The 16703-nt window shown below is 38.0% G+C and overlaps 1 protein-coding gene across 1 annotated transcript in view; it reads right to left on the minus strand.

Annotated features, from left to right (window-relative positions):
- Positions 1–439: 439 nt before the first annotated feature.
- LOC131426974 (protein ABHD13) overlaps positions 440–16703 on the minus strand; it is a 32975-nt gene continuing 16711 nt past the window's right edge. The window contains exon 3 of the mRNA XM_058589810.1: positions 440–827. Coding sequence (XP_058445793.1) covers positions 719–827 — 109 coding nt within the window. The 3' untranslated portion in view covers positions 440–718. The remainder of the gene's footprint in view (positions 828–16703) is intronic.

Consider the following 16703-nt stretch of genomic DNA (forward strand, 5'->3'; position numbering starts at 1 on the left):
CTAGCGCTAGCACAACCTTAATAATGCAACAACAAATTATTTCTCCCCGAATCATCTCAATCTCTATTCGCATTAGCACATTCTAGTATCGTAGACTCGCATAAGATTAAACAAAACAAAACATCACAGCGATATTGCTAATCAATTATTAAGAAGGTTGGTTCTAGAGCCAGTTTTGGTTTCGATTGATATCACGGCACGGTTCGATTGCCTACGGGTACCGCTACAAAAGAAAGCATTCCAAATCTCCGCCACTCGTCGAAGTATTCTCGTGAAAAATTTATGCAATTTTCTTTTCCATTGTTTATGCGATTTTTCCGCTTTTATGTTCCTACATTTCTTTGATTCATTATTCCTGCAACGAAGAAAAACACGAGTAGGAAGGTTTCTTTCTCGGAATAACACTCTTAAATTGCGGCTGCTGTAATTGAAAGAATGATTGAGAGCATGAAATACTTTTGCACTAATTTATTATCTTAATGTCATTGTTATGCTAATGCGTAAAATTTTGTTAATGCTTATTGTTTTTGTTGTTGTTTTTGTTTGTGTTGCTGGATGTTTCACTTGCACATTGTTGATTTTGTTGTCGCAAGATCTTATGTTTCTAGACAGGTATTTATTCTTGTACCATTACACTCATTCCAAACGTTCATTCGCACTGCCATGCTTACAGATAAACACGCGAATACTGCACAGCCAAGTTTCGGTTCGGACTTTCCTACACCTCCTCGACTCGAGGCCATACATTTTGGCTAACAGGTGGCGTCTGAAGCGGTCCCTTGATATCCTTACACTCGGTTAGAAATTGTGCTATACCCTGATAGTAGCTAGAATGACAATGAAAGAAAAAGAAGATGCTCTTTAATGGGTGAAGTAATCAAGCGGCAATATTTAAATTTAGATGAGACGAGGTAAATAGATTCTTGTCGTTGACGCGGTAGAGACGGTACACGAGATGAAGCCAATATTGGCCTCGTTTCCGGCATTACCCTTTTGTCGGGTAATAGGCTAACAGTAAACGGTACCTCATCATTTCTACGGTGAAACTAAATCTCGAAGTAGAAAAATAATTATTTCCTACAATTCATCATCTTGCGGATATAATATTAAACGGAAGTAAAAGCGTGACGGCTGCTGTATTTCTCTTGAGAATTTAATTTTTGGCTATGAATCATTTGATTATATGATTACTTCTGTATTAATTTACTCGCGAACGGATACTATTTACAATATAGTTATTCGTCAAAAATTTTATTTGAAGTTTTTCTGATAATTCTTCGACTTGTTTCATTTATGTCTATTACATCTTAAGTAGTACACCAATCAAGTTTTCATTATACTATTTTCAGATAACTGGTAATGCAAAGTCTGGTTTTTGTGACCTCTGCGTGATTGACACTTGAGAGTAAATAAAAAAGGAAAAGAACAAATGTAACTACAATTGCTGGAAAAACGAATGAACTGAATAAGAGAAAACATTCGTCCATTCGTCAGTCACTTCTGAGCAGACGGAATTGATTCACTTTGGTATGGTTAGTGCATCTTCTGTACTTGGAATGTAAGTATATAAAAGTGCCATTCGTTGATCATTCTCTTTTCAATTAGTAAGCGAAACAACGAAAGAATATCGTTCGTTCCTCATCGTCAGCTGTGCCTACACGAATTTTTTCATGTGGTTACTGGTTGGAGTATTCGCACTGATACTCTGTTGTTCCTATTAGCGGCCCTTCACTGTACATCGTTCGAACGATGTACATGTACATCCGTTAGCACTTTCGTTCGTTCTATAGGGACAACATAATCGATGAAGTTTATAATCATCCAAAATGTGGATATTATGCTTCAGTGAAACTTTCCTTATTCCATACTCTTAAATCTCTGACTCAAAAAAATCAATTATTGCTTATGGTAATAAAACATGATGCGGGAGATCTGTTCTACTACAGTGAAACCATCCATTTTTTTCTGCTTAAATACTTTGATGACGAAACTATTTGACATGTTTGACATGTACCGGTGGTTTGTTCACATTTCCAATGGGGTTTTGCACGAACATGACATATCCTTACAAAATTCACTGGATGAACATCGTTTTACAGCTGGTGGTTTCTTTACGCGTTCATTCTTATTAGAACCCAGATCCTGAATTTAGTTCTAGGATCTCGATCAAGAATTCAGATTCAAGATTCAGTTACAGGATAAAGCTCCAAAACTCAGCTCCTTTTCCAAAATTCATTTTCAGAATTCAATTTGAGTTTCAAGAATGAAACTCTAGAATTCTCAAACTGAAAATAAAATTCGGGAGCTTGATTCTGTACCAGAATTCTGCGATTGGATGTTAGAACTTAATTCTGGAACTGAATCCTAGACCAGGATTTTTGGTATGAACTCAGAGTTCGGATACAGAATTCTGGAACTGAATTCTAGAACTAGGACTGAGTTTTCAAACTGAAATTCATGTTCAGACCAGAACTCAAGTGCAGACTTCAGTTCAAGTTCCTGCAATCAGATCCACAGTTCAGTTTCAATTCCATAATCCAAGTTCAGAATTCAGGTTCAAAATTCAGATACAGATCAGATTCACTGGTCCAGTCAGTTACTGTCAGAGTGCAAGCGTCACGTGAAACGCGTTTAAGCTAGTTACATATGATCATAGCAAACCTGGCAGAATGAGCAAGATGAATAGCTTTGCTTCGCTCAGTTTTCCGCGCTCACTCTGATAGCAACCTAAGGGTTCTGTCAGAGAAAACGCGATTTGAAAAGCAATGCAAAGTGTTTTGTAACGAAGCACTCACTCTGACAGATTTGTTTTCGATCTAATCGATAGTTCCACGACAAAAGGGCCTAACTGCAAACGACAGTTTCTCTTTGTTCAGCTTTTCTTTCACGATTCACCAGATTGATCTTATATTTAATGCCTTACTCTTCGCTTATTCTCGTTTCACGATCCGATTCTGTATGGGCAGTTGATAATTGCGATAGAATCATTTTACCATTGCCGCCTATTCTATCTATGTGCATATAACCTTTGTATAAGATGTGTCTATGAAAATGTATGAGAATGCTCGACAGAAGGGTTTTGAAATATTGCAACCTAGAATCATCAAGTCGAATCATCGATTCGATTTTCTGCAATAATTGTCAACATGAGATTCTCTCTTGGGAAATTCCACACAGCACCAATCATTATCAGACTGTGAATTATTTTTAAGGGCCGTGAAATACTCCGAGAATGAAGTGGAGCGAATAAATGTAGAAAAAAAATTTTCACGGTTCATGCATTGAGAGACACGAGTTCTTGTAGCATTCGGAAGTGCTTGGACTGGTGACAATTTTACTCAACATTTTAACCCTTTAGCTACCATATTGACGGAACCTGCGGTGATTCTGGTTTTCATTTTGATTTTTATAACAACCCTCCCTTTGAAAAATTTGAAAAAAATTAGGGATGGTTTAGATTTCATCAGGAAGATTTTCATTTTTTCAATTTTTTGAAAATGTTACACTTGCATTAAAAATTTTGAAACTTGTTTTTTACACTTCCAATTTTGGTATCACTCTTGTTTTTTTTATTAATAAACGAAAAATTTTTGGACACCCTGAAGTGCTTAGGTTTCGTTTTTTTTTATTTAATTAGAAAAATCACATTTTTAATATTTCAATATAAAAAAAAATATTTACAGGTCATTAACAAACTTAACAGAAATAAAATTAAAATTAAATATAATAAAAATAGGATATGCTTCGGTTATGAAACTGCGCTACATCAATTATCCAGGAGACATATTAGGTGTACAACTTTGCTTCCGCCGTTTTTTTCCAAAATTTAAAGCTTTATTGCAAAAAAGTGCTTACAGATGTATTATTCAAAGTATTGTCCGTCGCTAGCGACAACTTTCTCCCATCTTTCCGGCAATTTTCGGATCCCGGCTCGAAAAAAGGAGTCCTTTTTTGACGCTATCCATGAAGCAATCCATTTTTCCAACTCTTCGAAGGATTGAAAATGTTGATCTACCAGGCCGTGTGCCATCGAACGGAACAGGTGGAGGTCAGAAGGGGCGACATCTGGGGAATACGGCGGATGGGGCAAGACTTCCCATTTCAGCGTTTCCAGGTACTTTTTGTCTACTTTTGCGACGTGAGGCCGAGCCATGTCGTGTTGGAGGATGACTTTGTCATGTCGCTCTTGATACTGTGGCCGCTTTTCTTTTAGCGCGCGACTAAGGCGCATCAGTTGCGTTCGGTAGCGATCTCTTGGTATGGTTTCACCCGGTTTTAAGAGATCGTAGTAAATTGTTATTCATCTTTGAAGGTTTTTTCTCTTCCACTATCATGTTTGTCTTCGACATCGAAATCACCATTTTTAAAACGTTGAAACCACTCCCAACACGTTCTTTTACTCAGAGCAGCATCATTGTAAGTTTCTGAAAGCATTCGATGCACTTCAGTTGCATTTTTTTCGAATTGTAACAGAAAAGTAAAACTTCCCGCAAATGGCAAGAATTGGGCACATAACCAGACATTTTCGAGCGTGAATAATACGAAAACAAAAATAACTGTCACTGAAACGGCGATGACAATTCGTTAGGCACTGTACACACTCACTTTAAAGGCATTATCATCTATGTATTTTAACCAGCCTCAGCCGGTACAGCCACCTATCGGAAAACGGCGGAAGCAAAGTTGTACACCTGATAATAACACACAAAAGTTATAATTTGATGTATTCAAAATTACCCTTTCGGCGAAATGTCCCTTTCAGTGAAATCATCTTTTCGGTGAAACGACTTCCGACGAAATGGCTTTCGGCGAAATGATCCGCTTTAAATATAAATGCAAACATGCAAACAATAAATGGATTTTTTCTTCTTCTCTTCTTTTTCATCATGTTTTTTCACAATTAATTCTTGTTCAGAGCACATCACAACAACTTGGCTAAATTCAGTTGATTTAAAACAAAAAAAATGTCTCCACCAAAAAGTTAAAAATATCCGTTTCTTATCAAATATAACTGAATTTATGTCATTAGGGGGAATTTTTGTTCAAAAAATGCTAAAAAAAATCATGTATTTTTTTCATTTATATTGAACTAAAAAATACCTTTAAAAAGGAGAATTTAAAACAAAAACTTTTGATATTCTGGAAAGAAATCATCTGATAATTATTTGCTTTTGCTGTTGTTGATGTGCTGTATTTTTTTGGATTTTGGCAAAATGTACTGTTTTTCGTTAAAAAAAATATACGACCGTTAATCATGCGTCTCCATTGAAGTTCTATTAGAAGGAAACGCATTATACATAATAACAAAAACTAAGCACCATGCGTTTCCTTCTAACAGAACTTAAATGGAAACGCATGGTTGATTGGAAATGTTTTTAAAAAAATCAAAATTTCAAACTTTTTGAAGAGCAACAATATACTTGTTTGCCAACAATAACAAAACAAAATTCCGGTCTTCTGGAGATATTAACTACCTATGGCTCAAAATGAAAGAATATGTTGACAGGATTTACTAAAAAATAGTCGAAGTGGTTTTGTTGGTTTTGAATTGTTGAAATCTGTCAGCAAATTCGTCTTCAATTTTGTCTATAATTGAATATTGAAAAAAATTCGAAACAAACCAATTATGCCGAAACGTTGGTTGGGTTTCCTTTCATGCAATTTTGAGACGTATCTGCTTGAAGCAAAATTAAACCCAGTTCCGATGGCAATTGCTATCAAATGTTTTCGCTTGTCAAACTTAACCCAGTTTTCACGATTTTGCACGCATAAATTACCATTGTATGCTAGCTCGAACTGCTGGGCTGATCAATACACCCTTATATACCAATTGCTACTTGCTGATCACGTTGTCAAAGAACCGTTGAATTTCTTACATACATTGAGATCTCCACTTGGATGTGTGTTCATAACAGATATACACAGAGCTGTCGAGTTTCTTCCATATTAAACAAGGTCGAGAGCATTTTCGGTTCACTGAATATCGAAGCAAAATATTTACAATGATTCGATGCGAAAGGCGCACAAATCAAATCAACCATTGATCCACACTGAATAGATTTGAGCTCGTTTTCACAGAGAAATTAAAATATTTCATCCAGTACGACTGTCCTTGGCGGTTAATATTGCTAATTGAAGTCTTAATATTTCGTATCATGAAAACCATTGCTTAAATAATATGATAAAATTATTAACTATCTCAATAACAACAAAGCATTCTATGTATCCCCGAATCGAAATGAATAATGATATCCAGTTTGAAAAATTGAAATTAAGAGGAAGCCATCAAACAACATTGCACATTCAAAATGTAACGATAATCAAAACATATTTGCAGTTAACTCCGTTTCGCAGTACAATTCGCAATACTCGGATACTCAAAGAACCGTTCACCGTGTTAAACTAATATGAGCACCAAACCATCCAAACCATTGGTATAGTTCAAAACTACAATGTCAAAATAATTAAAAAATTCCTTTGCGTCTGATTTTTTTTAAATAGAGGAAATAATAATTTTTAAGTACAGAACGTTCCCATTTAAATTTCGTTTAATAGCTTCATCATGAAAGTCTTATTATAGCTCAGATTAATTGTCGCTCCCATTTATTAATCCTACATACTCAACCTAATGCCTCATAGTTTGAAATTCTCAATAATTCCTCTGCAGTTGTCTAACCAGCCACTACAATTTATGAAAAGATCCGAAGAACTCGATTGCAGGCAAAACTGCCGATACACTCAACCAATAAATTGAAATCGACCATTCGAAAAGAGGCAACAACACAAACAACCATCCTTTCAATTATGTAAAAGAGGATATCAAGTGATGTAGAATAATCCTATCAATACACACGACTCGAAAAATGTTCACAACCACGTTCAAGCCGGAACGAGCCGGTGTTTCAGTTCGATTTTTACATCCCTTCGGCATACATTTTCTATACTGATATCGGAAAACTCAACAACCTATTCGCAGCCGCACATCCTTAAAACGCTGCACGTCGCCATATTACTTCTACTGCCGTTCCATTAGATGCCAGCAACCGCAAATATGTAAAATCATGTTCGCCAATAAAGCGCCTCCCCACATCTCACACGTCTAATAATAACGACGTGGTTGTTTGCCCCCGCCCAGATTCCGCCAGTTCTCTCACTTCACCTATTGCCTAACCAGAAAGGGTACACATCTTTTGAATCCTAAAACCGAAACATCCGGTCGATGCTAGAACCGGATCACACACCCATGAATAAATAACGGATCCAGTGCTGGAGTCACATTTGACGGTACATATGCAGAATGTCGTCAAAAACGAAGGTAGCTCAAGTCACGAAATATAAGAATGCCAACACGATTCGGAGAAGAATTACATCTACTGCAGCGCTTTGCAACATCTGTCATTTAATAAATGCTTTGTTGTTCAAAAATCAACCTCATAAAAATACTTTTTCATCTTTGTATCAGTTGGTAAACTTGTGCCATTATTGCGAAAAGCTCACCAAACATAATGTCATTCCGTCTTTCTAGCCGAAGAAAAGGAAAGGAGATGTTCAAAAGACTCGTGCACATCGTGTATCACCGAAAACTCAGCATCAGAATGACTTTTGAAATATTTAGTTAGCGACATTGACACCACCCATCCACCCACCGTCGTGGTCTCGGCTGATATTTCGGTTGCTCTCAGTGGAGGTGTGACAAGCATAAGCATAAATTCGGTCTCGGCTTTGTTGAATCCTCACACCGTGAGTTTGTATAGAACACACCGAAATATTCACCTGCCGTCACTTTCGGTTGAAAACCCCTTTTCCACATTTAAACAGAGATGACACATACAGTCTGCAGTGCAAAGCATCAGCAGGGAATGATAACACGTTATTATTTATTAAATTCACAAATGTCACATTCCCTCAACATAATTCACTGGAAACGAATCCTTGTCGGAGAAACGAAGCCAAAAACGATTATGAAAGAGTCGACTCACTGCACTGCAATAACGTTTGTGCTTTGAAACATTTCAAACTCACTTTGCTACTTTCAACACACAGAATGTCCCTTGAGAGATGGCCTCGTTCGCAGTAAGTATTGGAACTAAAGTCCATTAGCTATGACAGAGTAGCACACAAGTTGTGTTTGTTCAAGACTACGCCCTATCCTTAAGTCCAACACTTTTGAAAAATCATTTATTTTCTCTGTATTTGCTTATAGTAAAATATTCAGTGTAGCAAGTGATTTGCCGATTTCAATTTCCCGATTTTTCCCCGTTTGCGAGATAAAAATTCCCGGTTTTTTTTGTATATGCTGAAATCGCAAAAAAAAACATTATAATAGATCCGCTAATTGAGGATTGAAGTACTTTTCGGATATCTCGAAGTATGAATAGGATATATTCACTCTAAAAAATTTTGAATTTTACAGGTGACTTAATTCCTCATATGATGTAATTCATAAAGACCTAATTTGTCAAATGACGGAAAATTTCATTTGTAATGACTTAATGTTAGAATAGCTTGAATTTTACTGGTTTCGAAGGTAACTTGCATTCTGCTAGCAGGTGCGACTGTATGAATTTAAATGCACCTTTTACCAACCAAGCAGATGTATGCTTCAGTGACTCAGTCGATTAACAGACGTTCCTGCGATCCAATGATTCTCGGTTCAAGTCGCGGCGGTTGCTATCAGTATTCTTTTTTTATTTCAACGAATTTCATGCATAGAGTTTTAGACACAATATTAAATGTTCTTCCACGTGAATTTGCGTGAACAGCGACGCTCCATTTATGTGCATCTTATAAGATGTAAAATCACAGGGATTTTTTTAAGTGTGTTCATTATTACTAGTGCATATAAGAAAAGCAGAAAAGTCTTTTTCTAGTCATCTAGAGGTTTTTGTTACACGTTTATTAGAGAAATACCGTTTTTCGACAAAGAACTACTGCTCACTCATTTGAAACGTTCGCGAACGGATTGCCCATCTCTACTTCAGGAGAATTATCATGCTCTGATTGTTATGAAAACCTTAAAACCAATTATTAGCAAAGCCCTGGTATTACATTCCTGTAGAGGAATTTGACCTTCTGTTTCAACAGACTACGCAGCCGATTCTTAGCGTACAGAACCATTGCATGGCTAATACTACGATCCTACTGATACTACGAATCCTTCCAGGTCGGGGCTCGAACATAGCGCAACTGGCTTGTAAGACCAGTGCCCTATGCATTGAACCGCCAACCCGAGAAAAATTATTATTAACAATGTTCTATAAGACAAAAAAAAATCAATTCTCATGTAATAAAATTCAAATTGAAATCATTACCTAAGATTTAGCAAAACCGTTTAGCTGCCACGACTGGCTCATCTAAAACAGAAATTTTTTTCTAATGTATCTGTTAGTCAATAAACAATAGGTACATCCGTCATGCCATCTCATTTTTGAAATGCATCATGTTTACGATTTCAATGCGTTGATGAGCAAATAAATCGAATGCTAGCTATAAATACGTACAAGACATCGATCATTTTGCCTTTCTCATATAGAAAGGTTATGCAATCACTTGAAAAACCGATTAGTAAAAATTGACCATTGACCATTCGACTCTAAGCTCGAGCAATGTCTGTGTGTGTGTGTGTGTATGTGTAAAATAATCTCACTAGGTTTTCTCCGAGATGGCTGAACCGATTTCGACAACCTTAGATTCAAATGAAAGGTCTCATTGTCCCATACGGAATTCCTAAATTTCATCCGGATCCGACTTCCGGTTCCGGAGTTATAGGGCAAAATGTGTTCAATATTGTACACCGTCACTTAAACCGGCGAAACAAAACACGTAAAAAAATTTCTAAACTGGTCTCAAAACTACACACATCGGTAGTCATTATCAGTAAGCAACTAAAAAACCCGATTCCGGCTATCCTGGTTCCCGGTATCCGGTTCCGGAAGCACCGGAAATAGTGGTCATATATACCAAAATGGATCTCACTCACTTTTTTCAGCGATGGTTTGACCGATTTCCACAAACTTAGATTCAAATGAAAGGTATTTTGGTTCCATAAGGAATTCCTGAATTTCATCCGGATCCGACTTCCGGTTCCGGAGTTATAGGGCAAAGTGTGTTCAATATTGTACACAGTCACTTAAACCGGCGAAACAAAACACGTAAAAAATTTTCTAAACTGGTCTCAAAACTACACACATCGGTAGTCATTATCAGTAAGCAACTAAAAACCCGATTCCGGCTATCCTGGTTCCCGATATCCGGTTCCGGAAGCACTGGAAATAGTGGTCATATATACCAAAATGAATCTCACTCACTTTTTTCAGCGATGGTTTGACTTAGATTCCAATGAAAGGTATTTCGGTCCCATACTGAATTTCTGAATTTCATCCGGATACGACTTCCAGTTCAGATTTTATAGGGTAATGTATGTTGAATATTGTACACCGTCACTTAAACTGGCGGAACAAAAACCGTAAAAAATGTTGTAAACTGGGCTCAAAACCGTTATTCCTAATCTTAGGCTCAAATGAAATGTCTTATGGTCCTACCAAAAATTACTGCATATTTTCGGATACAACAAACATTCAAATCGTCATTTAGAGTGCGATGGCAAAATTGTATAAAATCTTCAAAATTTGAATAAAAACTAGTAGAGTTTGTACGTCATGTTAGTACGAACCGACTTCGATTATACTGGTTCTCGGGTTCCGGTGCCGGAAGTGCATATAACAGTGAACCCACTTCATTTTCTTAAGGATGATCTACGCGAGCAAAGCACTGTTTCATTATGTATGTTATGCACATACAATCTCTTGGTTTCTTTCAAAAATCGAAGAGAACAATTTGGAATAGAATACCACAATTTTATACATGAGAAAGGCATCATTACACCACTAGGTGGATTAAAACATGTTTTTTCCTAATAGGATTCTAAATGGTAGACATCTCTCGCGGAGTAATCACACAAATAATCAGAAAGTCCGAGTTCTTCATGATGAACTCTCTGCTGGTTTTTTCGCCAGTTTTATTTCCAATAACATTTGTAATGAACTGACCTCGATTCAGATCATCTACCAATACCATTCAGGGTTTAAAATTAGGCAATGAATATTTCAATTAGTTCTACATACATTACAACTAATCGGCTAGGATACAGATACAGATCTTATATCGAAAGCAACGTAAACCCTGTAATTATTTTGGGAAATATTGATTCAGCCATACTTTATTTAGATCATTACGTTATTGAAGTTAGTAATCTATCAGTTCCTAAAGCTCAAACTAAATTTAATTCACCTTTAAGTACATCAATATTAACGTTCTTGTGGTCCAACTATGGAAAAGTTGAGAACCTTTAGAAAAAGTACAGGTGTGTAATGTCGGAGACATAACTGGATGTCGTGAATACGAATAAAACTGACACTTTTACTTTAAACTTCCGAATATAAATTAGTTGATCGATAGTGTGAATTGTGCAAGTTTTACCCTTCTACACTACTAGAATTTGAAACGATACACCTAAACTAGAGTACAGATTAGTTACATTAAACATTCTGACAAAAAAATATTACGAAGTAACCAGTATAGTTCCTTGTGATAAAATAATGTTGGTTCTGAAAAGAACCTTTTATGAAGGCTTTCGCGATGGAGAGTGACGAGTTGAGCTCAAATTCCGATTGATACCATTGACTTCCGATGGATACCGTGGACTTCCGTCTTCTATTTCCAGGATGACCTGTTGTCCGTGAATGCGAAACTGATATGTGTTCTGTTGGAGTCTCCTGCTTCTTCCGCTTGCGGTAACAAGCTTTGTATTTCGCTTGGAGATTCTTCGATTGCACCATAATCAACACGATGACAACGACAGTCAAATTCGAAATGAATGGTTCCTGAGTCGGTGCTATGCATTTTATACAGCAAATCTGCAGAAAGTTATACAAACTACATTTGGTTGAAAAATCGGCCGTATACAGTAAAGTGAAGTAAAATTTCGTATAATTTTTTGGGTATAAAATTATGGTTCTAAATAGCACCTTAGAGAATTTTGATGTCGATTATTTCATTCGGATTTCAATGTTTTAGTAAAAGATACTATCAAAATGCTGTACGGGATTAATTTCTGGCTTCCCAGAAGAGCCAAATTGTATAATTTTCTAAAATATTCAACACTGATTGGATATAAACGATTTTAAACACTGAGCGCTTGAGGTTTGATACCACGCAAAAGGTCGGCTTTCATTGCCAACTGCTCAACCTGATGACTGAAGTCCATATGAGAGCATGACCTGAGCGTTTGAGGTTTGATACCACGCAAAAGGTCTGTTCTCATTATTGACAACTGCTCCACCTGACGACCGAAGTCCAAATGAAAGCATTGACGACTACTCCACCTGACGAATGAAGTCCAAATGAAAGCACGACCTAAACGTTTGAGGCTTTATACCACGCAAAAGGCCTGTTTTCATTGCCATCTGCTCCACCGGACGACTGAAGTCCAAATGAGAGTTGCGACCTGAGCGTTTGAGGTTTTTAACCACGCAGAAGGTGCACTCTCCGAAGTTGTTGGTTGATTAAATCATTCCCACGACGACCGCTTCCATCCAACACACAAGAAGAAATGATCGATTTTCGCATTTTTTTTTGCATAAATATCTGTTTATTAATCTTATTTTTGTGTATTACATCAACATTTTACAGTACAAGTGTTTTGACCCTTTGGCCTTTCATCTTTGTTGTTCATACGATTCGTTATTAATATTAGATGTTTTAGTTACTCTTGTTTTACATACTAATGTTTAATCATAATATTTATTTTAATTATTTATAAAATATCTACCTACTTATAACTATCCCTAACCTAATACGTACAAATTTTGAATTATTTGTATTTCAGAGATTGAGCACCTCTCTTCAAATTTCGTGCAGTATTGTTCGAATTTTTGTTCTAGTATATCCAGGAAGGCCATCTCATGTACTTCACTAGTCCTTGTCCAAGGGGGTAGATTTAGAATCATCTTTAAGATCTTACTTTGAATACGCTGAAGCCTAAGTTTGTGTGTTCGTGCACAGCCCCGCCAAACAAGGACTGCGTATTCAATTGCGGGGTAAATAATTTGTTTATACACAGCCATCTGATTCTTCAGGCATAGTTTAGATGTTCTACAAATCAGCGGATACAGAGACCTAATGAGTATGCTGCATTTTTGAACGATTTTGTCAACATATGACCTGAATATCAGATGTCTGTCAAAGGTGAGTCCTAGATAGATAACTTCATCGGACCATTGAATGACCTCATCACCGAATCGTATTCTGCATTCGTCTGATGGAACAAGTTTTGGAGATCTCGAATGTGGAAACAAGATGACCTGAGTTTTTGCTGCATTGATCACAATTTTCCAGTTTGTATAATATTCCGTTAAAGCGTCCAGACCTGTCTGTAGTTTATTCTTCACAGCATTAATGATACGACCTTTGTAAAGAATGACAGTATCATCAGCAAATTGTGACAGAACACCACCACCTGGAAGAGGTGGGATGTCTGATGTGAAAATGTTGTATAGAATGGGACCTAGGATACTTCCCTGGGGTACACCAGCAGGAATAGTAAATCTTTCTGAAAGTGTATTATTCAGAGAAACCTGGAATGCTCTATCTGCAAGATAATTTTTGATAATTTTAATAAGATACATGGGAAAATTATACCGATGCAGTTTGAACACCAGTCCATCGTGCCACACATTATCGAATGCCTTTTCATTATCCAATATTGCCATGGCAGTCGTTTTGGACACTGATTTGTTTTGCTGGATGACGTTGTTAACCCTTGTGAGTTGGTGGATGGTGGATCTTCCTTTCCGAAACCCAAACTGTTCTTCCAGAAATATATCCTGTTCATCTGCGAAAGCAAGAATTCGCCTTTGTATTGACTTTTCAAACAGCTTGGATAGGGCAGAGAGTAAGCTGATGGGCCGATAGCTCTTGGAAAAGGAAGGATCTTTCCCCGGTTTCAAAACTGGGATAACTTTAGCTAACTTCCACTTCGAAGGGAAGTAACCAAGCTCCCAGCACCTGTTAAAAAGTTTAGCTAAGAAGACAAATGAGCGAATACTCAAATGTTTCAGCTCAATGTTGAATGTGTTGTCGAAACCGGGGGCCTCCATATTTTTGGATTTTTTCACAATAGCCATCAGCTCATTCGCAGTGACTCTACTTTCCTCAGGAACCAAGCTGTCTGATTGGTCAACCTCAGCTACGCTATCAGCAACGGCTCTTTCATGTGGACTAACAATGTTAAGTCCTAAATTGTGAGAACACACAAACTGCTGGCCTAGCGCATTTGCCTTCTCTACTGGTGTGATTAAAGGTATTCCTTCAGCTGCGTCCTGGGGTGACATCAGAGGAGGAATAGGCTTCGGTTTTTTCTTGAGCACCTTCGTTAAGGACCAGAAGGGCTTTGAATGTGGGAGAATTTCTCGAAGCTTTTGCTGGAAGTTCCTGTTGCGAAGCTCAGATATCCTTTCCTGGATTATCCTAGTTAAGTTGTTATAAGTAATCTTCCTATCTAGGATGCCAGTTCGTTGATACTGCCTCCGGTAGATATTCCGAAGTCGGATGAGTTTCTTGGTGACACTGTCGATTTGAAGAGAGGAACTCGGCATATGTTGTACTGGAACCGTCCTATCACGAGCGACTGTGATTGAATGCTGGAAGGAAGATAGGGCTGCATCGATTTCCATCGGGGAATCAAGTGGCAAATCAATATTAATAAGTTGGTCGGCGATATGTTGAAATTGGACCCAATCGGTGAGATAATAGTTCCTCCGAGGTTGAATAGGCACTGTTTCTGGTGAAGATCCCAACGTCAATATTACTGGAAAGTGGTCAGAAGAGAGCTCGTAGAAGACAACCGGAGAGCTGGCTATGGCGATGTTGCTGATGAATATATCCAAAATGGAATGAACTCCCGATCTAGAAAGTCGCGTTGGTTGATCCGGAGCGAAGATGTTGTATTGTCTAGCTTCGTAATCTTCGGCAAGTACGAATCCGTTTCGATTCTGTCTTCTGTTTCCCCACAGCTCATGCCGTGCGTTTAGGTCCCCAGCAATGATGAATTTGTTCTGTCGTCGAGTGAGCATAGCCAGATCTCGCTTCAATGATGCACACGTACCATCTCAATTCCGATGGCTTCTATAAGTTGCAATTTAAAGGCTGACAGAAGCCTGTGCTGAATGGTTCGTTTAATGGCAATGGCAACTCCCCCTCCTCTGGTAGTTGTCCTGTCGAGCCTGTGAATCCTGTAATTAGAAATAAAAATAGAAATTTCAGGTTTAAGATGAGTTTCAGTTAAAATAGCAATATCGGCATTCTTCTCTTGAAGAAAGTCGGACAATTCAGCAGTTTTGCTCCTGAGTGAGCAAGCATTCCAATTTACTATAACCAACTCATTATATTGCATATTCGATGATGAATTTGCCTAAGGCGTTGATTTGATCTAACCGCGTTCTGCAGTTTCGTAGTTTTGTTGTCATTGTTTCAAAAATGACGATCAGTTGTTCAGCAGAAAATAAATCACCAGAGTCATCCTTTGCTTGTGGTTGATTATTGCCCCATCCAGGAGGGATTTTCGAGGAAGATTCTTTTTGTGATCCAGCGGCTGAATCTTTTGGATTGCTGCGAGGAAGTGGCGGCAAATTCGGAATATCCCTCTTCGGTGGGAGCCATGGGAAATTAACTTCATCCTTCTGTGGAACATTCTTGCGCGTTGATTGTTTACGGGACGCCTGTTGTCGAATTTTTGTGAACACGTTTGGGACACGATTGGGACATTGGGACACGTTTGGGACACGATTTACTAGTAGATGGATGGTCGCCATCACAGTTCACACATTTTACAGCGATGTCATCTAGTAGGCAATCGTTGGTATTATGTGATTCGGCACATTTCCCACACCGACTTTTCATGTGGCAATTCCTCGCTCCATGGCCGTAGTTCAAACAGTTCGTGCACTGTATGACATCCCGATGTACCGGTTTATACTTTTGCCATTCGATGATTATGTGAAATAACGATTTAATCGTTTTCAGTTGACTCATGGTGATGGAGCCCTTCTCCAAATGAATCAGGTACAGTTGATCTCTAAACTTTTTGTCCGTATTATGTCGCCTCATTTTAAACACCATCAAAGGCTTTAGTCCAGCCTCCGACAGTGTCTGCTTTAGTTCGGCTTCCATCATGTCGGGTAGTCCTCGAAGTACAACCTTCATAGGTTTGTTGGCGGCAATATCGTGTGTGAAGTATTCCGCTTTTGTCTGCTTCAGATAACATTCCACTCCTTTGTAGTGGTTCAAAGCCGGAACAGTTATTTTGTAGCCTTCAGTACATAAACGGATTGTTGCCTGTAGTCCTTTGCTGATCAGTGTGTTGAAATCCGAGCGTAGAGTTGGTGGGAAGCCCTTCATGTAGAAAGGCGGCATTTTTTCCTTCTTCTGCAGTTCCTCTTCGACATCAACTGGCAGATCAGCATATTGGTTTTTACTCAGCAAACGGTCGTTTACCTGTACATCACTTGGCTTCAGACGCTTAGCATCCTTTGGATCCTTCTCGGATCTATGGCGCGTTTTACCCATAGCTTGGGTAGGTAGACAACTGCGAATAAAAAATGAAACAAAATCGAAATTAGTCGTAGTAGGTTATTCGTCTATCCACA

The sequence above is a fragment of the Malaya genurostris genome, chromosome 2 (assembly GCF_030247185.1).
Source record: "Malaya genurostris strain Urasoe2022 chromosome 2, Malgen_1.1, whole genome shotgun sequence".
In the NCBI taxonomy this organism is placed as follows: domain Eukaryota; kingdom Metazoa; phylum Arthropoda; class Insecta; order Diptera; family Culicidae; genus Malaya; species Malaya genurostris.